The sequence below is a fragment of the Idiotropiscis lumnitzeri genome, chromosome 7 (genome assembly GCF_059441095.1).
Source record: "Idiotropiscis lumnitzeri isolate Australia: NSW breed Sydney's pygmy pipehorse chromosome 7, RoL_Ilum_1.0, whole genome shotgun sequence".
Lineage (NCBI taxonomy): Eukaryota > Metazoa > Chordata > Actinopteri > Syngnathiformes > Syngnathidae > Idiotropiscis > Idiotropiscis lumnitzeri.
This window is the reverse complement of record NC_142397.1, coordinates 18015615-18043234: the sequence shown is the minus strand read 5'-3', so window position 1 is coordinate 18043234 and position 27620 is coordinate 18015615. Positions and strand designations below refer to the sequence as shown.

Here is a 27620-nt window from a genome sequence, read left to right as displayed (position 1 = left end):
ACTCCGCTAAAGCTCTGAGAAACATCACAACAAACCCAAATGCTCCTTTAGCACATTTAGACATCATTATACCCTCATACTGTCACAATTTATTTTATCCATGTGCAAACGAATATCATTCGTCCCTCAAATTCATAGCAACTCTCAAATTTCGAACAATTTCAGAGTATTGTGGCAACTTGCACTGTAATTTTTGCAGCACTGTATTTATCGTCCACACGCCGATGGTTGGCACGACGGCTAGAAGGTGTGATTTACAAATTAGAAAAATGATAATGAAAATGTATTATTAATATCACTCCATGCCAAGCACAGCTCCGGGATTTTTTTCTCTCCCGCGGCTAAAGAGTGTATTGGCGCATACTTATCAGGGTTGAGAAAAGTATTTATAAATACATTTTTGATTAGAATATCGAATAAAATGGGCGTGGAACTTAACTGGGGCAACACAGATTTCTGACGGGCACCCTGGGCTGTGGTGTAGGGCAATCCCTGCTGCATGCAAACTGCAGGGGGCGCCAAAGATCCGGTGACGATTCATCTTCAATAACAGTCATTAAATTCAAATGATAGTTAATTTCAAATTCAGTTTGAAAGTATCTAATTATTAATACAAGTATTTCATATTAAAGGGCAACAACACAGTGTAATCACATTGATGTTTAACAAGTTGAAACAACAGCAGCAGCCTCATTTGCCCTGGAGAAAAGTGAAACAATAAATCTCAGGCTGATATAGAAATGTGTGTAATACTAATAATAATCGATTTTATTTAGAATGCACTTTACATTAGCGAGAGAGAGAGAGAGAGAGAGAGAGAGAGAGAGAGAGAGAGAAAGAGAGAGAAAGTGAGCGAGCGAGCTTGTGATCCGTTGAAAATGACCGAGCGAATTGCCCGGTCTTTTGATTGGTTACGGCCAACAGAGCCGTTTTTGTAAGAATAACAAGACGAGAACTGAGTGTGTCTTTTAAGGACGCTACAATATTAATACTATAAAAATAGTCAACCTCTACTTTACGGTGTTTCACTTTTCATGGGGGGCGGGGGGGGGGGGTGATTGTATAGCCACAATATCTAAGTCTGCATCATATTTGCACATTTTGTAGTCACAAGTGTCGTCTTTCACAAAAAAAACAGTGTTGCTATAACATTATTTTACTCTGTTTAACCTGCTCTAATTCCATCCTTTTTTAAAAAATATATATATATTTAAATATGAGAACATGGTCACATTCCCCAAACTCTTGCCATGCTAACGACACTTTGTGGAAACAGCAAAGCAACTTTAACCGTTTTAACTGCTAGGACCTGAGAGCATTTCGTTTAATCTTGGGTACGCCTTGGATCCGCTAGCATAAATGGTCCTGGTCTGTATTTTCTCTCTCTTTTTTTTTTTTTAATGGTCCACAGATCATTTAGTTTTAAGGTTAAAATGCTGTTTTTTTATCCACATAGCAGTTAATAAGCTGTTCTTAAAAATGAGTTCATATCTATTGCAAAAACCTATTAGAAGTAGTAGTTTTTCAATCTCTTGGACAAATTTTCGTCCCATTGACTCACATTATAACACACATTTTTCAATGTACTACAATCCTGAAATGCTATCGCGCTTTTCCCATGAAAGCCGAATTAATCTATTATTAACTAGTTGAAATAAAACTAAAATAGTTTTTAAGGGTATTATCCGCCTAAACCACAAGGTAGCGCCATAGAGAAATACACAGTATGTTTAGTGGTGATCTATTGCTTTTACTCTGGCAAAAGCCTGCCAATAAAAAAACTCAGAATTGTATCAACACCATCTTATTGAGTGGGGAATAAGTAAAAGAGTGGTTTGAATGTGGTCGTGTTGAGTGAGTGCTGTGTGTGCTTGGGTGTGAGACTCGTCAAAACATATCAACAAAAGCCAAATGGCCCTTTGGTAATTATATTGGTTGTTTCTGTTGGTCATAGAATGCAGAGACATGCTCTGCCGGGGAGACAATATGAAAGCACATTTTCAGCTCCTTTGTGTTAGCACCGGACATCATCTGAATGGCTGAGCAAATTTATTCACATGCATGATTCAAGTCTGCAAGAAAAGATTGCATTTGAGTGATGCTGCTCATTTTCAAGTCAACTGCAATGAAGCAAGAGAGGCAGTCATACTTCATTCTTAGATGAGCTTGGGGCTCTCACAAGTTCTGTGTCTTTGAAACAGACATGAGAGATCACACACAGGCCTTGAACGTGGTCTAGTCATGATCTGTTTTGGTTTAGTGTTTAGTTTCAGGATTTCCTTGTATTTCTTTGTGTGTCTCGTTAGTTTATTGTGTACACATGTGCTTGCCATCCCGGTCCCTTGTGTTACACAATCAACTCCCTCCAACCCCTTGTCTTGTGCAGATATTCCTCTTTGTCTCATTAATTTAATTGTAGATAGCTGGGATTGAAATCAGTGATTTTCATTAGCTTTTCTTGCCACAAAATCAAAGTGGCGTTGAGTTTTCCACCAGCCATAATACTATCGATACTATCTGGGGAAACAGGAACTGGGTGATTTGAGTAAGTCACCCTTGCAGTACGAGAGGACTTGAATGTCAAAAAAAATCTTTCAGAAGATGAAGTTAGGGGTGACACGGTGGCAGACTGCCTTAGCACGTCCACCCCACAGTGCAGAGTTGCAGGTTTTGAATCTGGCCTTCCTATGTAGAATTTGCATGTTCACCCCGTGCCTGCGTGGGTTCTCCAGTTTCCTTTGACACATTCCATTGACATGCATGGTAGGTTAATGGAACACTAAATTGGCACTAGGTGAGGTTGTGAGCGCAAATGGTTGTTCGTCTCTGTGTGCCCTGCGATTGGCTGGCAACCAATCCAGAGAGTACCCCGCCTACTGCCCGTTGTCAGTTGGGATAGGCTGCAGCACGTCTGTGACCCTTGTGAGGATAAACGGCTCAGATAATGGCTGGATGGATGATACCATAAGTGTGAGTTGCATTTGGACACCAGGCTAATAACAGTTATCATATTCTACTACAATAAATCCATAAAGGTCTGTCCAAAGGTCAACAACTCAATTCAGACAACAACAGCACTTTTTGAGCAAGCAGAAAGTGTATTTTGGGACTTAGAGCACATTAACGTTCCTAAACACATTAAACATTTTAGCAGAGGCATGTATCGATAGAATTGTACCAAACAAAATAAGACAGACATCCAGTCATTTGTCAACGTGAACCTTGTGAGCTGACTACATAATCTTACTGTACTGTACTTTGCTCAAGATGATACAGTAAGTGTGAATTATTCAGGACCTGACACTCCTTCGCTATCTCATTTAATGTTGCGTTTAATGGCCTGGCAAATCGCACTTATACTATTCCACTATAATACTGTAAATCCATAAAGCTTTGCACAAAGGTCATCATCTCAAGTGAGATAAGGAAAGCACTACTCAAGCAAGTGCACTTGTGGACTTTTAGCGCATGAAATGATCCACTTGTGACTTAGGCAGACACACTGCGGCTCTCAAGAGAGTAAACGTTGGAAGCTTGTAGACTGAGTCGGTGTCTACTCTAGAATCATGGCCAGCTCAATGGAGGACGATTTCCATTGTCCGACCTGTTTGGAGATCTTTAAAGATCCTGTTGTGTTGCCGTGTAGTCACAGCTTCTGTCGTGCTTGTGTACAGAAGTGGTGGGAGCAGAAAGAGCAACGATCATGCCCAGTCTGTAGCGAAAAGTGTGGATCGATGGCTGTACCTTCAAACTTGGCACTGAGGAATTTGTGTGAGGCCTTTTCAAAAGCTTCAGTGGAGCCCAAGGACATCTGCAACTTGCACAAGGAGAAACTAAAACTATTCTGTTTGGACCACCAGGAGCTTGTGTGCATCATCTGCAGAGATGCTGAAATCCACAACGGCCACAAGTTCCGTCCCCTCGATGAAGTTGTCAAAGGTCACCAAGAGAAACTCCGGGAAGGCCTGCAGTGCGCAAGGAAACGGCTGAAAGATTATAAACGGGTTAAAAACAACTGCAATGAACAATCAAAGTACATCAAGGTCCAGAGTGAGCAAATCGAAAGCAAGATTAAGAAGGATTTTGAGGAGCTTCGCCGCTTCCTGCAGGTTGAGGAGGAGGCCAGGTTGTCTGCTGTGAGGGAGGAACAGCAGCAGAGTCTTCAGACATTGAAGGAGAAGATTAAGGCTCTTGACAGAGACATGGTCGCTCTCTCAAAAACAATCAGAAGCGCAAATGTGCAGATGAAATCTGACCCTGTTTCCTTCATGACGAACATCCAGCTGGAAATGACCAGAATTCAAGAGCTACCCGACAAGCCTCAGGAACTCTCAGGAGCTATGATGGACGAAGTCAAACATGTTGGAAACCTCAAGTTCGGCGTGTGGGAAAAAATGAAGGAGATAGTTTCCTACTGTCCCCTCATTCTGGACCCAAACACAGCCCGGTCAACACTCACTCTGTCTGAAGATCTCACCAGCGTGCATTTTGAAAAAAGACAGGAGCGCCCAAAGAATCCAGAGAGGTCTATTTCATTTAACGATGTGCTCGGTTCTGCTTTGGGCTCTGGGACACACATGTGGGATGTTGAGGTGGGAGACAACAATTACTGGAAAGTGGGGGTGGCGTGGGGGGACCCTTGTTCACCAGATGACATGAGAGCATGGACCATTGCATTTAATAATGAGAAAAACAGAGGACCTACTTGCTCATTCGGAGGGTTGACAGGATCAGTGAAATTGCAGAGGATTCGAGTTCATGTGAACATGAATGAAAGATCTGTTTCATTCTCCGAATCTCTTACAAAGACTCAACTAGGCAGAACGAATTCTTCCATTTGGCCTCAATTGTCGGACAACATAAAAATGTTTCCTTACTTCTACACAGAGGATAAAATTCCTCTCCAAATAATTCCACTTCCGCTTCATGTGACGACTCAAAGTCAGTGATGACGCTGGAGACGTCTTTCTCTGTCACTCTCATCAGTCATCTTGTATGAGCTATTTTCTCTCTGTGAAAAGGGGAAAAATAAAACTCTTTGAGCTCCTCCACCCCGATGCCTCAGGTCAGCGGATCAGGTGCTACTGGGAGTAACAAGGACTAAGGAGCAGGTCAGAGGATATCGAGGCTTTTTCATTGCCGGTCCCTCCCGTTGAAATGACCTTGCATTAAATATTAGACATGCCGTTTAACTGTTCATTTTTAAAATGCGTCCTAAAACACATTTTTATCCTGTGGCTTTTCAATCAGCATGGACTATGTTGTTTTAGTGTTTATTGTTCTCTGCTGTATTTGTGTTTTTAATTTGTTGCTTTTGACAGTTTTTGTTATTGCATAACTAATTTTTATTCCATGTGCAGTACTTTGTATGAAGGACTAATTTTAAAGTATTATATTAATAGTCAACCCCCCCCCCAAAATAATGATTGAAATATTTTCAATAAACTAAAAAAAAATGACATTTAGATTGTGTAAGAAAAAAATGTATCCGAACAAAATGTAATTTTTTTTTTATCTTGCAACTTCTATTCTGTTTCGTGATAACTCCAGACACAATCATTTGTAACGCTGATTTCAAATACAGAGCATAAGTGGAAGAATGTGTATTAAGTTTATTACAATAAGTATGTTCAAACACCATACGGAAAGCGCTTTGTTACAGCTCTAGCTGTTATGAAATGCGCTATGTAAATAAAGTTGCATTGAATTGTGTATATCTACAAATATTCGATCTATCCAGACACACACAATCCTGTTAGCTGTTTGAAATCTGCAGCCTCCCACCAAAACAACACAAAAAAAAACAATGCAACAATGTTCATTTTACAAAGTGGATCCTCATTTTATTTTTGAACAAACCTTATACAGTACTGTAACAAAAAAAACAGAAAAAAATACGCGACAGACATAAACACCAACTGTTGAATGACTTCTTTACAAATGGTAGCTGAGGATGCAAGTAGTGAGAGAAAAGGGGTTGCAATTGAAAGGTTGGGTGAATGTTGTGATAACCAAAACATGGATGTTGAAGATGCTTGAATTGAAGCCAATCGCTGGTCCAGGGCAAAACTACGTTGAGTGGATAAGGTTCAAGTGAACCTCTCCCATGTCACAGCAGTCCGATTAGCCAGACGCCTAACCATCGTTTAAGACAGTTGGTGCTGGCCACAGGCATCACACCATTGCTCTTTCCAACACTGTAATAAACAAGTTATAAAGATAGCAAAGAGCCATGTAGGGTCACCCTTGAAAACGCAAGGAGGCCGGAGGAAGGGGAAGGGGCTTGACAGTCTTAGGTTTCATAGTTGGGGTTCTTGCAAAGAATAACAAAGCCCTCCAGGATGGGGGTGACAGGTAAGTACTCCTCTGTGGCCAACTCCGCTCTCTCTCCATGTGCCAGCAAAACGGGTGTGGTGTGCGTCTGGAAACCTGTAATGGCCTTGGGTTTGCCTGCTTGGCCCACAACATCCACGGCCTGTGGAGATATCATAAAAACGTCAAACGTGTCATGTTTTGGTGTGTGCTTTCCTTGCAAATTTCCCCATTGTGGGACTAATAAATAACATGGTAATGTTATTAAACCATGGCGACTTCCCTGCCCATTCAGTCGTGACATTTGTCATTTCCTTTACTGTATACAAGACTTTACCTGACCAACTCTGACAGAAACTGGCAGCGGTCGAAGTTCCTCGTCGAAAGTGACAAGCATACGCGGCTGCATGGCTGCTACCAGGCCATAAAGAATGTAGTGAGATTTCCCCAGGATTACTGCAATTCACACAGTCACATCCAGGTGGAATTTTTTACGCAAAGAAATCACTGAAAAATGACTATGAATGGAGAAGTATGTGGGTGAGAACGCAAAGAGCAGAGGCAATAAGAACTCACTGTTCTTGACATCAAGGAAGGAGACGAGCACCGTGAGCAGTCCAGCAACAGCAACCTGACTCATCAGCTGCCTGTCGCTATGGTAGGGACAGAGTGTGAGTGTGCCCTTACCAAGATGAGTCAGACCCTGTAGACGCAAAAACAGCGCTAAGTCAATATTCCGTCTCAGCCAAGCAGACAGGCTTCTTTGTGACGCCGCCACGCACCTGGGCCAGTCGAACCATGAAGAGATTGTTGGGATCTTTGGCATGATACTGTGCCAGTTGTCGCAGCATTGCTGCCAAGCGGGCATTATTTGTTCCTGGAAAAGTTGGGTGGGGGGGAAATAAAGTTATAATCGGGATGTATGCTGTGTTAAATTATCAGGAGTGCTCTGATCGATCGCTAACAGTCAGTGATACCACAAGTGCTAATTTTTATATATAACTCAACTTGAATCAGCAATGGACCGCGCTCATTCAACCCATTCAAAATTTAGTTAAGTTTTTTTTAATGTACTTGTTCAGTTCACCCCCCCTAAAAAAACACTGAACTAAGTTCATCATTTTGAAAATAAACGTTTTCATATTTATTTCATTTTATTAGCACTACGTTACTAATACACAGTGACTTAATTTATTATTTGTTGTTAAACAATAAGACTTCCTGTGCAAGGTAAACTGCCACAGCCTCTTTTTTTTCTCCCTCCGCCAAGCTGCCACCATGCTTTTTGATGAAGAATGCAGCCGCGCGAGGCTTCATGGCTTGGGTTGCCAAATGAGGTCCTTGTCACCGTTGATATGAAGTTTCGTTTAACCTCTGTTTAGTTGGTGTTGTCTCCCAGTAGACTAACAAAACCTGACACACTTGAGAAAAAAAAATGAAGGCGTCAGAATGACCTTGTTCGAGATAAAGGTAATTCGGCAGTGATACACTACGTTCAGTGCACGTCGGCACAAAATATGAACGAGTTCTTGAACTTTGGTTAATTTAACATGGCTCACAGCATTGCAGATTGAAATAGGGAACTGACCTGGCTGTCAATGTTTTACGCAATGCCCTAAAGTTACAGTTGGTTTAAAATCGAAAAAACAAAAACCCCTAAAATGTTTTGAATATGACAGACATTCAACTACAGGTAAAAGAAACAAATAAATTTGAACATTTTACATCAAATCCATGTGATCGGAATTGGCCGATCACATTCGGATGATTGGTATTGACATCCTGAAACCATCGGAAACCCCTAAAAATTATGAACTGCTGTATAATATTTTGTTTGAAACCATCAGCAATGAATCAATGAGTCACACTGAATATCCACTGACTCAAGTGTTGAACAATATTGAAGTGCAGATTCTTTTTTTAATCAATGTGTGTGTAATGGCTAAGTAGGTAAATCCAGACTCACCACTGCCCACCATGCCCATGGCGAAGATTGAATTGTGTGAGACCTCGGGGTCAGCATCATGGGAAAACTTGCTGAGGGTGTCCAAGATGTTCAAACGGGGGTTGGACACTGAGATGAGAGCCAGAGCAAGAGGTACCGCTCGCCTCAGAGTGGGCTCACCATATCGCAGCTGATTTAGAGAAATAGCACAAGGAAGCAGCATTCAGATTAAACTGCCACTGCAAGGCTGAATCTATATCTTTACTCAAGTGGTGCTGAGCCCCTATCGACAATGTCAAGCATACAACACAACCGGGTGGAATCCCGGTACCTCCAATATTATCACTTTTCAGGAAGCCCACAAACAAGCACGTTTGTTCAACCATTACCACTATAACTACAGACTAATACACCATATTAGTTTGTTCAACCATGAACACTACGTCGTCAAAGAGGACAAGCCATTTTCAGAAATACTGTAATAAAATGATGTTCTTGCCTCCTCTCAATTAAGCCACAACTATACTTAAACGTACTTCAGAAGGGTGTAATTCAATTATTTTTGTTCAAAAATCATTACCATATCGGTGGCAGAATAAATAAACAAACAAAACACCAGCTACGACACTATCATTTATGGCTAGAGTTTGTGGGAAAATATAGAAGCTCTAAAACTTTATCGGGCATACTCACACGGGTCAGCTGACCAATAGTATAGATTTGTGAAAAACATGACATTTACTAAATTCTGACAGGTGGTTTGGCCCAAATAAAACTTAAAAGCAGGTTTTTAAGGAAATAGTGGAATATACACGATTGCAAACCTCAGAAAATCAATTTTGAGTCAGTAACTTTCAATATAAACCCACTGATTTTTTGTAGTATTTGTTGTAATGTCTTAAATTAATTCACATTTTTATTTTTTATTATTGAATGTTTTTCCCTTCACTTAAGCCCATATCTCACTGAGTGGAGACTGCTTGCAAAAGTTGGGTTTTCGTCAGGGTTCCTAAAAGTTGCAAAAAACATTTTCCATTTGCCACAAGTAAAAGTGACTGCGAACAGCTTTAAAACCTTTTAGGAACCCTGATGAAATAGAGCACTCGCAACGGGCACATTAATCAAAATTATTGGCTACCGAATAATGCGACATATTAGTGAACATTCACTAACAAACTTTGAATTGAGATCTAATACCAAGTAACTTTTGTATCTTAAAGGGCACTACTGAGCGGGCTCCGAGGCTCCAGAGATAACCATAACAGCTTCTTGCTATCAGCAAGGTTCGGTTGCCCTTGGAATGCTCCCTTAACGCACTGTGCCACAGCTGCGCCCAGGCCACGTGGGTACATCTACTCTCCAATCCAAAAGGCCAGCTATGCCATTAAATTTGTGTGCACAATTAATTGAATAAAAATGAACAGTACTTCTTACCAAATGTCCAAACGTCCGCAGTGCCATTTCAGAGCCAATCTCTTCCCCCATAGCAATAAGCGCAATACCAAGAACAGCTACCCCCTATGGTGGTAAAAAGTGATAATGCAGTTAATCTGTTCAATTAAAAATGAAAATGTTAACAATTTACCTGGTGGGAGCCCATGTCAGCTGTTTCCTTCTTATCTTTTTTATCTTTCTTGTCCTTGTCATCCTCTTTTTCCTTCTCCTTGGCCTCATAGTGCTCGCTGCAGATGTGGAGAAGCTGCTGCACCTTCAACACATTGCCAGAACCTAGAACAGGTGATGACAAATGTGAAAATTCCATCAATAAAAGATGGGTATTTGTTTGTGAAAACTGATACAATCACGATTAATAGTTAAAAACTGACCTGCATAGGCGCAGATATCGACTAGTGTGTTGGCAAAGCTGCGGAAAGGTTCAGGAACAACTTGGAGAGCTGCAAGAGTGGTCTCAATGGCCTCTCCTTTACCTATAATGGAATAATGAGAGGGAACATAAGACAAGTGAAAGCACAAAATTTCTCTTCTTGTGGTAATCCAAGAGATTTGTCAAGACCATTTAAAAAAAAAATCCCAGTTAATGGAAAATTGCCAAATGATTGAGACAAAAAATACAATGACAGTAGTTTCATTGTGCAAGTTTTAATCGTGCATGTGACTCTTTACGCTTGTACAGAATCACAACTAGAGCTGAGAGCATCTTAAAAGGGCCCTCGCAAGCCTTTCCACATTGGGTACTTGCACATTTCCTGAGAGGAATGACTTAAAATAAAACCTCAATAAAAAGCCATAAATAGCAGTAAATTTCAAAGTAGAATCAGAATTGCTGACTAACAGTAGGCTCAGGGGATTACTTTAAAATAGTTTTTTTGTAGGTCTTGGGCAGTTACATATCCCTTCCAATGTTCGTAGATCTCGTCGAAACTTTCAACCAGGGTTGTTTTGTTAAAAATGTATGGGTGGCACAACTGAAACAATTTCAAGAAACCGCACAATAACCCCTAAAAATATATCTGTTTTTGCCAAATGGCTCATCGCCACGGCAACTGCGTACAACCAAATGAAAAAGCTTTCCCTAACTTTTCATCTTAAACGTGTTGACATGAAACACCTAAAGGTTGGAGACGATTTGGCGCCGGCAGCCGAATCAGCAGATGCTAACACAGCTAATAACAGTGCAAGGCCTGCATAAACTGTAAGCGAAGATGGCATATCGACCACAACACTGAACTATCTGGCCTGCCAAGATGGCCCATTTTTCACTGACAAGCTCAGTTTATATATTTTTTGATCAGGAAAATGAAATTATTATAATTTTAATTTTTTTTAATCAATTTTGGAGCAATTAGGAGATAAATAGCGACTTGAAAAACGGCTACTTTTAATGAGGAATATGGCCCCGACCCCCTCCGCTCTCGTCATGTTACTGCGAGAGTCACTAATGGGACGGATTACAAACTCTTTGTCATTGGAAATCATTGTACTTTAATTGCTTATAACGTGCAAAAATGGTCGCACCATTATTCATGTGGACATTTTAGTGCTGATGTCATTTTTACATGCAAACCTATTATATAAGTACCAATGTTAAACTCATCCAAGTGCCCCTTTAAGTGGCATAACAAATCCGGATTGCGCAAACTTGGAACATTTCAAGCCAGTTTATATGATCGCAAGCAGTCATCTGTGTAGTGAGAGGGAAACTCAATGAGATAAGAGTAGACATCTGGGTATTGCAGACATTTGAAAAAAAATAAAGCACTACAGGCGCTTGCCAGATTAGTAATATCCAATCTGTCCATCTTGCACAAGTATCTCATTATGTGCTTTTCATTAGAAATTAGAAATTAGAAATCCCTTTATTGTCATTGTACTCAAGTGTGCAACGAGATTAGAGGGCTCCCCTCTCCAGTGCAATACAACAATAATACAGACAAAGCAAGTTTTCGTGCCCTCTCCCATAAATATTACCAGCAATCATTGAGTATTGTCTAAAATAGTGGTGATGGATTCTTACCCAAGTGATTGAGTCCTAAGCCAAGAGGGAGCCAGCGAGCATAAGTGTCTTTCAGCTCTTGTTCGTTCTTCTCCATGATGGTCTGCACAATGGTGGAGGTCACATCACCGTTACACGACCCCACAGCGATCATACCACAGGCCAGTGCTGTCACTCCAACCACCTGGATGGAAAACAAACAGAAAATTGGATACATGTTTTGAGGCATATTTAGGCATGTGAAGATCACCATATAAACCAATCATGGACATAAAACGCACTTCCATGCTGGATTTTGAGTCTCCCATGACAGGAAGAAGCAGGGAGAGGACATCTTCTCTATTGGAGCCAGCATAAGCAAGACCCAATCTGTAAAGGAAGATGGCGATTAACATTTAGCATATATATCTTTGTGTTAGGGAAAAAAATGTAAACTTAAGAAAAAGTGATTCAATGTTTGCAAAAGTGTAAGAAAGTCATTTAAGCTGTAGGTACAGACAGACGCATGGAAAATAAATCGACTGTTCAGCGTTCATTTGCTACTTGTGCTCACCCAAATATGGCACCGATCCTCATGGTATTACTGTTGTGGAGGACATAGTCTGAGAGCAGAGCGAGGGCGGGGTCACATTCATTCCTCACACCTGAGTTGACGATGCCACAAGCAAGGAGAGCACCAGACTTTAAAAGAGGATGACAAACAGACATGAACAAGATTACCTCATGTGCTGCTATCACTATTATAGAAAATAGACAATTCTGTCTCGGAGCTGCAGATTTATAGCCTTGGGTTAGTGCCATGGAGTTGAAATTAAAAAAAACAAAGCAATGATTAAGTTACCTTTATGTAGTCCTCAGATGAGTAAAGATATTTATCAATCTGGGTGAGGCCACCATCCACATCCCACAGCAAGATCATGCCGAGAGACGCTGCAGCGCTCAACATGCCTGGCAAACGTCAAATTACATAGTAATGTTCAGAAATACAGGGATGCCAAAAAAACTTTAATGTCTTTGGTATATATATCCAGTACCATGGTCCTTGTTCTTGTACAACCATTTGTTGCCATCATCTGTTAATAGTTTGTCCTGTCCAAATGCTGCATTCACAAAGCCATTGACAAAGGAAGAGGCCAGGTTCATGCGGGCCGAGTCCACCTGGGAGCCGCTACCTCCAAACCCTTTGATAAAGAAAAACAATCATTCAGTTGACAGTGATATTGCAGTACTTGTAGAAATAGCAAGGAAAGGAAAAAATGAGTCACTACACAGGCTATTTACAATTAAATTAGGTGATTATCATGAAGCCAATGTCTGACTTCCCTATTTCCAAGACTTACTATTATTTTCCAAGTGCGTTTTGTAGATGTCATCCGGGACTTTGGGTTCCATGATGTCCAACTGTAGAGGTCAGGGATAGTGAGTTACAAGATTTTCAATCAATTCTACAGTATGATGACATGAATCAAAACTATCCAAATGATAATTTGATTTTACATTATGACCATAAAGTGTCCAGAACATGCACTCAATAATATCCATTCATCTATAACTCAATAATAAATGTTAACAAAAGATAGATTTTTCATTTGTTCAGACAAACGGTTCTTTTTTCTCTCTCTCATTTAAAAAAAAAAACTCTGCTTGTCTTAACAAATGAAAAATCAACTAATTAAGATAAAGAACACCAGAAGAATTTTGTGACTAAAAAAAAGATTGATTCAAAATCAGATACAAACAAAAATAAAATAAAATTTCATTGAACCTTCCAGGAAAAACAAGATAACATGACACAGTTGTTTGACTCTGACATTCAGTCCCCTTGTATATGATGTAATTCTGAAACTCTCCACTTCACCCTTTATTTTCCTACCTCCCTGGCCAAGGCCAAGAAATTGCTGTTCAGCTGCACATTGGACATGATCTCTGTGAGGTCCTCATAATCTTCTACATCTTCATTAAGCTCTAAAAACATGCCATGGCGACCAAGCATGAAGGACATCTGCTTCTGAATAACTCTTCAAGGGAAAAAAAAAATCACTGGTGTTAGTGAGACAAATACATCATGTATAGCAACAAGTACTAAATATAATGGCACAGAGCAGTGCTAGTCATTATAAGGTATAAAGTCCTCACATGTCTTTGCAGGAAGTGAAGATATTTTCTACAAGCTCCACATCATTGAGCATCAGGGCCAATCGAAGCGCCTCGGGATGTCGGTTGAACTTCCTGAAGATCTTCAAGGCACACCGCAGCAGCGCAGAGTTTTCTGGCTCTGGAACATAGCTCACACAACTGGGACAGTGGTGAGGAAAGTGTCAAATACTTGACAAGGACCTCATTAACATACCAAAGTATGTTATGATATGATTATAACAAGTTCTAAGCTGAACATACCTGGTGAGGTAGAGGCAAACTTTGCCATAGGCATTCTCGTCAATGTAGTCATCTAGCATGTCCAACCTCTCAATTTCCATCAACAGGTCACAAGCCTCGTGCTCAGCATTGTGCGCCATGTTGTAAGGTACAATTTCCTTCACCAGCTTCAGCAACGTCTCCTGTTGAGTCTTATCATTCTCCTCCACCTCCTGCCACTCTTTAGCCACCTCACCAGCCAGGTGCCTGTGAAATAAGGTCAGAGTATTTGTTTTCATCATCTGAAAGCCAACTTGAAAAATGACTTCTTTTAAATATATATTGCTATGCACGTTCATTTGGTGATTATATTTAGTCCACATGAATTACCTAACATATTCGTGTCCCCAGGAAGCCAGCTCTTCCTGGGAGCCCAGCAGTCGATATTTGAGACACTCCCTCTCTCCACTCATAGTCATGGCCAGCACTGATACCACATCTGCACAAAAATGCTGTAAAGACAATAGTAAGAGCAGTTTAAAATAAATTTTATTGGCCCGGTAAAGATTATATTCGCATTTCCTCTACTCAGAATTTTGTGAGTTGGTTGTAAAGCTAAAGCCTGCTACACACGAAGATGATTCAGATCTTAAAAAAAGAATTATGATTATTTTTATCCATGACAAACAACACATAAAAGGTAGGAAATAATGTATTTAATAACATTTTTGGTCATATTGTGTGTGTGGCCTTCTCTGATAATCTCAACACAGCGGACCACACACACATAAAAAAACAATGTTCCATCAGCAGTTAACAATCCAATTCTTTGATCATACGTGACCTCGCAAACTCATAGATGAGCCAACACTTCTATGTATACACTGATTGTTTCCAAAGAAGTACGATTGCTACACAGGCAAGAAAAGACATGCTTTGGCAAATACTTCCTGCCACCTGGAGAACCCAATTTTACAAAAAAGCACAAGATCGGATAATATTTTGTTTTATTTACCACCGCTTACTTGTTTATCATCCAGGGCGCATCATAATTGTCAACATTAAGATCACACCAGTCCAGAGAGTAAAATCGCACTCGTGTAGTCGGCTTTGCCAACACAGTTGAAGATATTTTGGTCATAAATATTGAACACCTTCATCAGTGTCTGCACCTACCCATTTCAGATCTTATTATTGGGACAAATCCACTCTAACATCAGATAGCTGATGTCTTTGGTCAGAAAAGCGCAAAAATAGGGTGATGCATTTAAAATTGATTATAATCTTGCTTTTAATCCTGAAGTACATTGAGTTGAAAGGTACCAAGCAAATAAAATTGACACTGATTGTCTTTCTGTGCTTATCGAGCCAGCTTTAGGACCCCCAGAAACCCGTAGGCACGTTAATCTGTTACTGTTTATTTCTCTCTGATGGAATGGCATTTGATCAATCACTTACCTTGTTTTCCCCTGTGGCCATGCTTTCATAGATCTCTTTCAGCTTGCCATAGTGTGGGCGCAAAAATTTTAGAGGCTTGGGAACTGATGTCATGGAGGTGGTCGAAGAGCGAATCTGTCTGCGCAGCTCTTCCAATGCAGGACGGTACAACGCGGTGTTTTTCTCCTGAAAATGAGTGCGTAAAGGTTAGGTTAGGTTAGGGTCAAGTTAAGTGTTTATTTTCAAATGTACCATATGAAACTCGAATATTCAACTTAATAAATACTCACGCTCAGTCTCTCTACCATCATCTCCAAATCCTCCTGTAACTGCTTATCTTCCTCAGACTGAAAAAGAATGGAAGTAATAATGACAGAACAGAAGGGAATGCTCGAAGTAAAAAAAACAACACGTTTGTGTATATCTAATCCTAAAGTGCACAAACGTCGTGAGAAGACGTCAATATACAAGTTGACGGTTAGCACAACATGCTAAAATTAGCTTCTCAGCTAGCTTGTAGTTGAGAAGAGAAAGTAAATCATTGGATTTGTCTGCGCGAATTTATAGCGCCCACAATAAATTTTAATACCAGACTTTAAAGCCTGACAAATAATAACAGCACATGTGCTATTTATGCACGTGTATTTAGAATGACAGTCACTGTGGCCTGCTCAGCCATGTTGTCAAAGTGGCAGTGACAAGGCAAAATAAGCCGGCTGGCTGCGGAAGATTGGATCGTCAAGAACTTTGCCGTACTCACCAATTCTTGCTCCTCTTTCTTCTCTTTATCCTTCCCCGAAAGTTGTGAGTCCTTTTCTTTATTCTTTTCATTCTCATCGGTTTTTTCGGCCTGTTTCTTCTCCTTGTTTTTGGAGTCCTCCATGGTTGCGAGCTCTGAAAACCTTCTGCTGAAATTAACCAGGGGTAACCGGAAGCGTTTCTTTTTTCTTTGCCATCCAAAAATTCTTAAATTATTTTCTTTACTGCCTCTACTGGTAGGAGAAATGACTACTGTTTCTCGTGTATACTTCACGAACTACTGTAAGTTATTACAACGTCAACATTAAACTCTCGAAGATTTCCGTTCATGAAAATACAACTATTTACCTGACGGATAACAGTACTGTTTACAGTTTATTTATCAAATATTCCCTAGATTTAGTTTAAAAGCACTTGCCTGTTACCTATAAACGTCAATTTGGTTTGTTTGCATCATAGCGTTTGTTGTAAAATTTTTGTAAATTGTTCAATTTAATGCTGTGAATGCTGCTGGTTTTACGCTGCTGGTTGAATAACACTAACGATGTAGCTGATTAATAGCACCACATTTAAACTTGTCTAAATTCTAATTTGTCTCCACGTTAATATGGTATCGTCCTACGTTCACCGGGTATCTTGAAGGTGCCAAAGATGTCATATGACCATATACTGTAAGTCACATGCGGAGTGTTTCTGTCTATGTCAACATGGATTTACCGACCCATATATTTATTGTTTGTAAATTTTCTTTTCTGTTTACTTTCTTTGTGGTTGGAGAGGGACGACTCAATGGTTTTGGTCGTTCCTATGAATGGCAAAGACTCAGACATGTGTCCGACGAGCAGTGGTTTACACAGAAACTCGATCACTTCAATGGAGCAGATGGTAGAGTGTGGAAGCAGGTATATTGTTCCATTCCATACTGTGTATTTAAATGTATCCATATATTTATTCTTTGAAAAAAGGTTGTCCCATTAGGTAACCCACTCAACGCGGGGATTTTACAGTTGTAGAAAATGTTGTGTCATACGTGACAATCATTGTGAAATCTACAAATGCAAAGCAGAAAGTAGAGTTTTATATCAGAAAACTTTTTCATGACCCCATTTCCCTCTGCTCTCTCAGAGGTACTTTGTGAATGATGCCTTCTACAAGTCGGGTGGCCCGGTATTTCTTATGATCGGTGGAGAGGGTCCAGCCAATCCAGCATGGATGCAACATGGTACCTGGCTTGTATATGCAAAGAAACTTGGAGCCATTTGCTTCATGTTAGAGCATCGCTTCTACGGAAAAAGTCACCCAACAGTGTATGTGCTATTATCGTTTTTCTCCCAAAAATGTTTATAGATATACATATACATATATATATATATATATATATATAGAGAGAGAGAGAGAGAGAGAGAGAGAGAGAGAGAGAGAGAGAGAGAGAGAGAGAGAGAGAGAGAGAGAGAGAAAATAGTGAATCATTTACTTTATTTGAGGAGGAGCAATTTTTTGCCGGTTTATACTAGGACTTGAAGCAAGGGTTTTTATAAACAATAAAAATCTGACAATATTTAAAATCAACAATTGGTTTTTCTTAATTATACAGATAACTTTAAAAAAAATATTTAAAATGTTTATTTCTTAAATTCACACTGTGAAAAGCAGAAAACTGTTTTCTTATGCTGAATCATTTTCAGTGGGGGAATTTCAAACACAAATATACATTTTAGTTCAAAATTTGTATTTCTGAATCGGTTGTATATCCTTTAGCAAAGCTAAAAAAAAGAACAAAGGATGAGATCTGCTGTAATGTAATTTTGAGAACAGTCCAAAGTCAAAACCAAAACTGAGGACTGTATTTTGAAAACAAACAAATAACATTAATGATATAAGTATATAATATTATATATAGAGTAATTTTAATTTTCTAGGCCACTCCTCCAGTCTGACGTGTGCTGCAAAGTAATGTAATGCAACTTAATGTCATGCTGCAACATAAACATAAACACAACATAACTTCCAGTTTCCAGTGCTAATTAGCTGTATGTACAGCATTATAATGTGTGCATTTTCTCTCCAGACACTTATTAAATTGCCTGCTGTTTAGTTACAATGTGTACAAAACATCAGCAAAATATCAGGACTGTGAACCTGGAATACATGATGGACCCACTAGATGTCACCCATCAACTCCAATTAAGACTTCGTTTACTTGTTTACTTGTGTTTTACTCACTGATGCATGTTGAAAATGATAATCATCTTTCCATTTAGTGACCTGAGCACGGAGAACCTGCGGTTCCTCAGTAGCCGTCAGGCTTTGGCTGACCTGGCCCACTTTCGCACTGTGATGGCTGAGACTCAAAGCCTGGTCAACCGGAAGTGGGTGGTCTTCGGGGGGTCGTACCCGGGTTCTTTAGCAGCATGGTTCAGGTTGAAGTATCCTCATCTGGCGCATGCTTCTGTAGCCACCAGCGCACCAATTCACGCCACAGTCAACTTTCCAGGTATGATGCAACATAGTACTGTATTAGAACTCAAACAAATATACACAATAAACAACTTGGGGCTCATAGAAGGTGACCCATGCCAAAACGAATGCATTATATGTCAACTTATAATATTACTACGTGTTGTGCAATGTACATATAACAATATTTATTCAAACGAGCCAATGAGGTTGCAGACTTTGAGGGGTTCTGAAATCTTGAATAGACTTTGACATTTCAGATACGTTCTCATTTCAAGTAAATGTCAGAGACAAAACACACAAAGATAATTTATGTTGTGCACAGGTCTTATCTATTTTCCAGCTATGTCAACAGTTCCAAAAGTTGTTTTGTTTAGCAAAACAACACTGTAGTGTGTCAGTATTATTGCCACAGATACAACCTTCCAAATATCATAACATTCGAGGGGTTCTTTTCTGAGTTGCAGGTTTTTAATGCAAAAATAGTTTTATTACCTCTAAGAGAAAAAAAATCCCATATAATTTCATTTAGAACCTAAAATATTTTTTTAGCTTACAGTCTAGTCTATATTCAAGCACCAAAAGTATACTTCATGTGAGGATCTGTAGATAAATTGCTGCTTTTGTTGTTCGAATTTGAACGATCCTTTGCATTTCACTTTAGTATGTTATGTTTTTTTCGCTTCTTTTTTTTTTATTTTTAAAATTTTTTTAAATAGGAGTCCTGTTTTTTTAATTTCCACCTCTGTTTGTTTCCATGTTTTTACCAGAGTACTTGGAGGTTGTGGAGCGTTCATTGGCTTCAGAGAACACTGACTGTCCTCTACTGGTAAAAAAGGCTTCAGATATCCTAGTAGAGCTACTCAATGACCCTGCAACCTATGACAACATCACCAAAGACTTCAAGTATAGTTCATACGCTCTTTGCAATACTTTCTTTCTGGTTACCTCAGAGTCTTTTTTAAGATGAGACCGCTTGAATGGTGTGTATCGTCTGACGTGAAAATAGATTTATTTCTTCACAGAAACTGATTCAAGTCCACGAATACTTCACACGTATTGTTATGTGCATTTTAATCACATGCAAGCGTGCCGTTTTTGTTAGTTACAACTGTACAATCTAATGGCATACAAGACCTGTACAAGAAGAAAAAACATTGAAAGGACAATAAAGCTCAATTTGAAATGCTACCATCCATTTAAGAAAAGCTTTTATTAAAATTCAATCAATGGTGTCTTATCTGATTGCAGTTGTATCGTGCAACATTTTGCCAAATTGCTTCAAGACATGATTAATCAACAGTTAACCATACATAGACAGAATTCCCAACTATCATTTCATCAATTTTGTGTAAGACATGGATAGCCTTAATTGCCGCCTGGCTATGGCTGTATTTTGTATTTTTTTGTAGTATTTCTTGTTATTAATTTGTTCCAGTGACTATTCAGCAATGATGATTCACATTAATTCACAAAAATTAATTTGAACATCGAAGGCTTGTCAGAAATAATACTTGACCCTGTCTTTCTGTCTTGAACACAACGAGCATCTGAAATTTTGTGTTAGCCTGTTTTAGAATCCGCAGACTGTGGTCACTTGTCAACAGCTTCCAAACCATAACATACAGTAACATACAGCAGTATAGTTTTGTTTGGTGTGATTGAAAAGCATAAATTTGGTGTTGCCATGCCAAAGGGTTAGTGTGAAACTCCAAACAATTGTAGTTATTCCAACCATGTACTTGTTTTTACTCTCCTTCCTCTCTCCTCCTTTTTTTCTATACAGCTTGTGTTCCAAACTAGAGATTCAGACAGAGACAGACTCCGCCTACTTCCTGGAAATGCTTGCTGGCAACTTCATGGATGTGGTCCAGTATAATGAAGACAACAGGGGGTTTGAGGTAGGCAAGAAGAGACACATTGTATTCAGGGCCAAAATAGTGTCTGTATCAAAATTATCATAAACTCAGGAGAACTTCCAAGGACCAAATGTACTGTTAAAAAAATAATATTTGTGCTGCAGAGTTTTTATATTTTGGCTAGAAAAAACCCCACATACTTTTTACAGGCAACTTTCTTACAGAGAATAATTCCAATAGAACTCATTTGACTCAAATCAGAAATATGTTTTGTCCATGCAACCCACATGTACAAAAATATATTGTGTGTTGTCATAAAGTTGACATATCCATATACTGTATGTCATGAATGATTAAAAACACAACAATAACAAAAAACACATCATACAAGGATTTATTACAACAAACACAAATTAAATCAATAAATTGCTAAAATTAAACGTGTATGCTCACTTTTACTTATTTGGCACGCCAATAAAAATGTTCTGCAGTTATGGTTAAATTAGCGTTTTAGAAATTGTTAAAATGGTAATGTTTACAGTGTTAAAAATGTAGAATGTACTGTAGTTACCAACAAAAGTGAGATTTCTCTCAAGCAGAAGAGTCATATTAGTTGCTTTCCTGACTACAAGTAATGAGGAGGGGTGCTTTTTAAGATATGGCGTGATGCAAGTGTGTGACTCTAACTAGTAAGTACTGCAGACGGTCTTCCTTTTTCAAACCACAATTGCCAAAGGACGTAAAAGTGTGGATTTCATTGCAGATAGACTTGCGAGGCCATTTTCTGATCGAACCTTTCTAGAGAAGCTCGGTCATCCAACACTCACTCAGTAGTGCTTAAGTGCCTTTCTGTATATTATTTCTCCAGCCGTGATGTCTGAAATGGTGGTGTTATGATGGGGTATTTATTCAAGTCGTAGTAGGACTTCACTGAAGGCCTACGTGTGAAATGCACGGCCTACCCTGCGCGCACATATAGTACGTGTGTGTGCAAATGCATACAAACACACAAATATCCAAGTGTGAAAAGTTTTCCTATGTTATGATTAAGTTATTCAGAAGAGCAGATGAGACACCCTGGTCCGGTTGCCATAATAATTGCATGGTTCATAGACAAACCATTGACACTCACATTCACGCAAACACTCACAGATACGGGTGATGTAGAGTCTGCAATTAGCCTGAGAAGCACGCTTAGGGAATGTAGGAGGGAAACCGCAGTACACTGAGAAAAGCTGCGTAAGCACAGGGACAACCTCGAAAGTTCATCCAAATATTCCAACAGAGATTCAAACCCGATCTCCTGACTGTGTGCTAGATGTGATAACCACTATGCAAATGATGACTTTAGGAAAGCTTCCTGCTAAAAGATTCAATCTTTGACTGGTTGTTTTTCTTTCCTATAGGGGGTAGTGGAGACCAACATCACAATCAAGGTGCTCTGTGGGGTGATGGCGGACACATCACTTGGAGACCCATATGCCCGATATGCTGCTGTGGCCCGCCTCATGATGGACACCTTTTCAATGAAATGTCTGGATGTAAGCTTCAACAACAATCTGAGAGACATGACTAATACATCCTGGGATGGGCCGGCTGCAGGGGGAGGTGAGAATGAGTCTGTTTGTACCATGGGGAAAAGTATTTTCAAGTCTGTAAATACAGGTTTTCCATTTTGGTTTGGTATGTTCATAATGAAACCTGTAATTTTACTACTGCTGCAAAAACAATTTCTATTGACCTTTTATATTTTTGGTTCTGTGGCTATTAGGTGAGGTGGCATGTTTTTGTTAACAGCAGAGCACCATACTAGTGACACACGGACAAAATGATGTCATGCCACAACATTCCAAAGGCCAAAAGGCAGAAAGGATGACTGAAATGCCAGCCTGAGGAGACTAGAAAATAAGAGTTTAAAGCTGGTTTAGAACGATGAAGTGTATCTTCCAGAGCTGGGCACTTGACCCTTTTTTGCCGGTCAGTCCCCTGCCCTCCGGCCGCGATCTCGTTATGTTTCTGACCTCGACCCTCCGGCCTTTTTCACAAAAATTGTCGTCCCGCCTACCCGAACTCCCCCCACCCCTCCTCCAGAAAAAAAAAAAACAACAACGTCCGTGCATGCATGACACCGCCGTGGTAGAGATGCTAACGCCAGAGGTTTATTTAAACATCATTAGCTGGCTAATTTACGATTCAAATCATCTTACCTTTTTATGGGCAATTATCGCCTTATTTGTCTACTTCGTATTATTCGATTCAGTCTTCTTCTTTCTTCTTGTCCTTCACGAATGTGCCCAATGCAAGTAAGTACGCACTGTTGGTGTTATAGGGATGGTAGTATTGCCCCCAAACCCCCCCCCCCCCCCCCCCCCACACACACACGCACTTATTATGGTATGCCCCAGTTGCAGGTGGGAGGCGCGGGTTATGTGATGTCAGAATAAGGAAATACAAGCATGCTTGGAACGCACACTGCTGTCTCACATCTCTTCATACACAAACAGTTGGTCGTGGCGCTTTTGACGCATTCTGAGGTAATTTTTGTCGTTAGCCCGTTTCACGAGTAGGTTCATCACATGCACGAGGGTCGATTCGTGGGCCGGACTAAAATCAACCTCTGGCCTTTGTTAATTGAACCCCTTTTTTAAATTAGTCACCCCCTGATCCCCACCCCAAAAATGGACGTCCGGCCGGGCCGGAGGGCCGGACCGTTCCGCCCCCGGTAAGGACTGTCCAGCTCTGGTATCGTCATTGTGAAAAATGTTTCCATCTTGTCATTCTTCTGTATTTTTGGCCAGTCAAATAGCATAATATAATTCCCATCATTTACTGCATTGGTGCAGTTGCTTGATTTTTATCTGTCTCATAAACGGAGAGCATGAAAATGTGCAAATACAGAATGGAAAGCGGGGTATTTCTTGTGTTTACCACAGCAAATCCAAAGCCTTTCTTTGTTCTACATTTGAACCACGAGTACTGTAACCAGGCAGTTGTTCTTGTTCCCAGCCTCACTTTTATGTGTGGGAGGGCTGGGATCATCACAACAGGAAGTGGTCTCTTAAAAAAATATTTATCTTCATTAAGTCCCCGTATTAGCTCCATTTACTTGTTTCCTCTTGAGGTCTAAAAACGTCAATGTCACAACTTGTGGACATAACTATTTGTTTAGACTTGTTGTGTTTAGTATGAGCTGCTGTTGTGTTGTCTGTGCTTTTGTTCCCATCAATCAAGTGAATGTGGCAGCTGTGAGTAAACTGTGTGTGTCACCAGGGAGACAGTGGGTCTACCAGACCTGCACTGAATTTGGATTTTATCAAAGCACTGATTCCCCCAACCAGCCGTTTGCTGGCTTCCCTCTTGAGTGAGTAAACGCAACATTTAAAAGTTTGCTCATTTTTTAAAATATTGTTATTTTTTAACTTACTTTTCTGATTCAAATGTTATCTTCCCATCAAGGTATCATGTGAAACAGTGTGCAGACTTCTACAATATCACCGCGGAGCAGCTTGCTGAGGCTGTGTCTGAGACCAATGAGTATTATGGCAGCTACGATATCCGCTCGTCCAGAATAGTTTTCCCGAATGGGTCCATTGATCCCTGGCATGCACTGGGCATCACTCAAGACATTAGGGCTGACCTTCCGGCTGTTTTCATCAAAGGTGAGAAAGTGCACAAGGCCGTGAAAAAAACACCAAATTCTATAGATGTGGTTTGGTGAGGTTTTGGTGGGTTAGACACTGAACTGATCCCAAAAGAAATTCTGATGTCCAGTAGCAGCAGTGATAGTGCATAACTATTTAGAATATTGAAGTACAATATCAAATTAGATTAAAAAACATTTCTAATTGTAACGCTTCAGCATATTATGCCTGTCATCATATGCATGCTTGCCGATATGCTCCCTACAATTGGGTGGAGATCAATATCGAGTATATTCCGCCTCTTCTACCAAAGTCAGATGGGATCGGCTCCAGCTCACCCATGACCATAATGAGGACATGAAAATGGATGGATGTGGCAAGAGATGCTTTACATGATATTTAGGTCTTATTTTAAATTAGGGCTGCTCCTTTATGAAAAAAAATATTAATCACGATTATTGAGGTAAGAATTGATATCACGATTATTCAAACGGTAATTTATCTTTTGGTTCAAAACAAAAACATGTTCACATGTAAAAAATATTAAGACAAATCAATTTTTTGAAACATTAGAATAATTTAAGTTCATTTTGGACCAAACAAAAAAAATAAATGTATTATTAAAATTTAAAAAAAAAAGCAAATGGATTAATTCATGTATGGTTTCCTTGTATAAACAAGGATGCATTGGCGTTTACTTGCGATACATTTAGAAATTGCCATTGAACAGTTGCAACATTTCAATAAACAATGTCAAAAGATCGCTTCTGTGCAAATTTTGAATTCAAGTATGCTCTTTCTAATCATAGATGAATTTATATTAAAGAATACTATAAATCATGCCAATTTTCTAATCGCTGAGTGCAATAATCGTCATCGTAAATGGATTTCAAATAATTGCGCAGCCCTATTTTATTATTTTGTGTGTTTGAATTACATTACAGTCATACTAGTTAATTGGTGAATTGATTGCAATATCATAAGTTTATTGTTAAAATAAAACATGATTTTTTTTCCCCCTGTTGTATATTATCTTAACTGTCTGCTGTTACTGCCACGTCGCTTACTGTTTTTATGTAATTCAGGAACAGCCCACTGTGCCAACATGTACCCTGCCAGCTCAAATGATCCCCTCCAGCTAACACTTGCCAGAGATCATGTCTTCTTACATCTGCAACAATGGCTGAAGCAATGAATATCATCTTCAAATCGCCTGTCCACCGATGAGACTCCTTAATTGCTGCTTGAAAACATGTTTTGCCATCAAAGTTCATTTTATTTTAATTATTGGAATTGTAAGACAAAATTGAGCTGATGATTAAAGTTATTTTTATGTACTGTATAATTTCATGTCTGCAATGCTTCAAATATGGTGTCACTGTTACACTTCTTCTGATAGACCATTAATTTATAGGTTTTAATTATTATTGAGTATGTCCCGGGTCGAGATTAAATCTAATATTTAGAAAACCGGTGTAACTACTCACAGCAGAGGAAGTGGTCATGAGGAACTTTAATCAATGGGAGTTTTATATTATTTGTTTTGCTTTGTTTTGTTTGCAACAGCCGCATGGTTGGGGTTGAGTAAGGACACTTGGATTTCCACTATTTTAAGATAATACATGTTTTGGGATCTTTGGGGAAGCAAGGGGACAAAAGAAAAATTAAAAGCACAAGCAGAGCATGACAATGCAACATTTCTAGTTGAAGCTTCCGGAAGATTTAGCTTTCTGCTACCTGTGCACAAGTTCAGTCTTGTCAGATGATTATGAAACTAAATGTTCTCTCAGGAAGACACAGCGACATGTTGATGTCTCCAATGGGATGTTTTTAAGTACACCAGTCACACGTCTTTTCAGAAACGTGGGATTTATGCAGTATGTTGCAAGTCTGTCATTCAAGTTCACAGCTGTGTTCACGCTATACGCCCTTGAAACGCACACTCACTGACAAAATAACCTAACCACTTCCTCCATGAGTGTTTATTTTCCCAAGTCACATCTTCACATCCCAGCTGTACATGCAACCCTATTTCATAACCACACAAGCCCCAAAGACCACCCAATCCCATTACACTGAATAGTACAGTACTGTACTGCAACGGCTGAGTCAAGCCTGTTGCCAGTGATTTATTAAAACATTAAACTATAACCATATTATTAGCATGTCAGTGATGACCAAATGTTACTTTTTTTTCTGGGGAATTTAACCACAGTGCGGCTGCACAAGGGATCCTGAATGTAATTTATTCAGTCTTGGGAAGATCATTATTTATGAAACAAGCATTTTGTGTTGTGGTTGTGAATTTGGTAAATAGAATAAGTGTTTTTCCATTCCTAAATTCCTATTCTGTTTTAAATGTTTATTTTAAGAGTGTCAGGATAGTAAAATACTATTCCTCAGTTCTCTTCAACTTCTATTTTGATTCCTTGTATTAGCTACTATCCATCGTTTCTTTTTGCAAACTGCTCACATACAGCATGGAAAAAAAAATAGGTTTGTTCAATGGTAATGTAATAATCATCTTCATTCTCTGTGTTTTATTTGGAGGGATGGGTAACTGAAATGCTGGAGGAGGTCACAATTTTTCATGCATGCTACTGGGGCCATACCCACACAGGACAATGCGCTCCTGAACCAGATATATGACAAAAATGCCACTTCCAATATGGACAAAATACTTAGTATTAATTTTTTCATAATACATAATTTCCAGATGCATAAAAGATCCAGGGCAGCACGGTGGACAACTGGTTTGCATGATGGCCTCACATTGTAGAGGTCGTGGCCTTCTTGTGTGGAGTTTGCATGTTCTCCCCGTGCCTGCGTGGGTTTCCTTCGGTTTCCTCCCACATATGAGTATTAACGCGAATGATTGTTCGTCTATGTGTGCCCTGGCTGGCAACCAGTTCAGGGTATACCCCGCCTACAGCTGGGATCGGCTCCAGCACTCCCCACGACCCTTATGAGGAGAAGCGGTACAGATAATGGATGGATATATATTTAAATATAAGTTTTTTTTTCCATATTCACAGTAGAAAACATTTAATATTCATCAGTGTTTTGAATAATTGTTTGGATTTGTACACATTTTTTTCAGTTAATTATTTTTTTTAATTAATCAAGAGGCATCGGGCAGTTGCCCATTTTTGAGCAAATCAGCATTGTAGAACATTTTGAGAGTCTGTGTAAATAATCTAGTAGTCACCAGCAGAACAGTTTTTGAAAATTTCTATTCTAAAGTTAGAGGTTTTCACTTTAATTGTACTGCTCTTCAACTCAATAACATTTTATTGAGCACGGGACAAATGTTTCTTGGAAATGAAAGTGTTTTTTATGTGTTTTATTTTGAAGGATTAACGGAAGTTACTGTTGGAACATGTGGTGTGTCGTTCACCAGA

General features: G+C 39.5%; 3 protein-coding genes across 3 annotated transcripts; 2 read left to right on the top strand and 1 right to left on the bottom strand.

The window, feature by feature from the left end:
- Positions 1–3557: 3557 nt before the first annotated feature.
- LOC148333833 (E3 ubiquitin-protein ligase TRIM35-like) lies at positions 3558–4949 on the top strand. The gene has a single exon (XM_088300783.1). The coding sequence runs from the start codon at positions 3567–3569 to the stop codon at positions 4947–4949; it is 1383 nt and encodes a 460-aa protein (XP_088156909.1). The 5' UTR covers positions 3558–3566.
- Positions 4950–5817: 868 nt separating this feature from the next.
- On the bottom strand, positions 5818–16451 carry psmd2 (proteasome 26S subunit ubiquitin receptor, non-ATPase 2). Its single transcript, XM_088300885.1, has 21 exons — positions 16264–16451; positions 15794–15850; positions 15525–15689; positions 14457–14578; positions 14109–14333; positions 13848–14006; positions 13585–13729; positions 13052–13112; positions 12746–12892; positions 12553–12659; positions 12265–12392; positions 11993–12080; positions 11733–11895; positions 10084–10185; positions 9843–9985; positions 9692–9775; positions 8279–8447; positions 7095–7189; positions 6889–7015; positions 6650–6768; positions 5818–6475 (listed from the first exon to the last, which is right to left on the bottom strand). The coding sequence occupies exons 1-21, from the start codon at positions 16384–16386 to the stop codon at positions 6293–6295; spliced, it is 2712 nt and encodes a 903-aa protein (XP_088157011.1). The 5' UTR covers positions 16387–16451; the 3' UTR covers positions 5818–6292.
- Positions 16452–16926: 475 nt separating this feature from the next.
- Positions 16927–25564, top strand: prss59 (serine protease 59, putative). The gene is made up of 9 exons (XM_088300686.1): positions 16927–17164; positions 17388–17569; positions 18524–18756; positions 19490–19625; positions 20506–20620; positions 21985–22186; positions 23849–23939; positions 24035–24237; positions 25305–25564. The coding sequence occupies exons 1-9, from the start codon at positions 16943–16945 to the stop codon at positions 25412–25414; spliced, it is 1494 nt and encodes a 497-aa protein (XP_088156812.1). The 5' UTR covers positions 16927–16942; the 3' UTR covers positions 25415–25564.
- Positions 25565–27620: the final 2056 nt, after the last annotated feature.

What these genes read in the sequence shown, in the direction of transcription:
- LOC148333833 (XM_088300783.1), top strand. Translation starts at nt 3,567, where the DNA reads ATGGCCAGCTCAATGGAGGACGATTTCCATTGTCCGACCTGTTTGGAG.
- psmd2 (XM_088300885.1), bottom strand. Translation starts at nt 16,386, where the DNA reads ATGGAGGACTCCAAAAACAAGGAGAAGAAACAGGCCGAAAAAACCGAT. An exon ending in CTGACATGGGCTCCCACCAG is followed by an intron (nt 9,776 to 9,842) that starts GTAAATTGTTAA and finishes TTACCACCATAG; the next exon opens with GGGGTAGCTGTTCTTGGTAT. An exon ending in CTTCCTTGATGTCAAGAACA is followed by an intron (nt 6,769 to 6,888) that starts GTGAGTTCTTAT and finishes TGTGAATTGCAG; the next exon opens with TAATCCTGGGGAAATCTCAC.
- prss59 (XM_088300686.1), top strand. Translation starts at nt 16,943, where the DNA reads ATGCGGAGTGTTTCTGTCTATGTCAACATGGATTTACCGACCCATATA. An exon ending in AAGACAACAGGGGGTTTGAG is followed by an intron (nt 20,621 to 21,984) that starts GTAGGCAAGAAG and finishes TCTTTCCTATAG; the next exon opens with GGGGTAGTGGAGACCAACAT. An exon ending in TCCGGCTGTTTTCATCAAAG is followed by an intron (nt 24,238 to 25,304) that starts GTGAGAAAGTGC and finishes TATGTAATTCAG; the next exon opens with GAACAGCCCACTGTGCCAAC.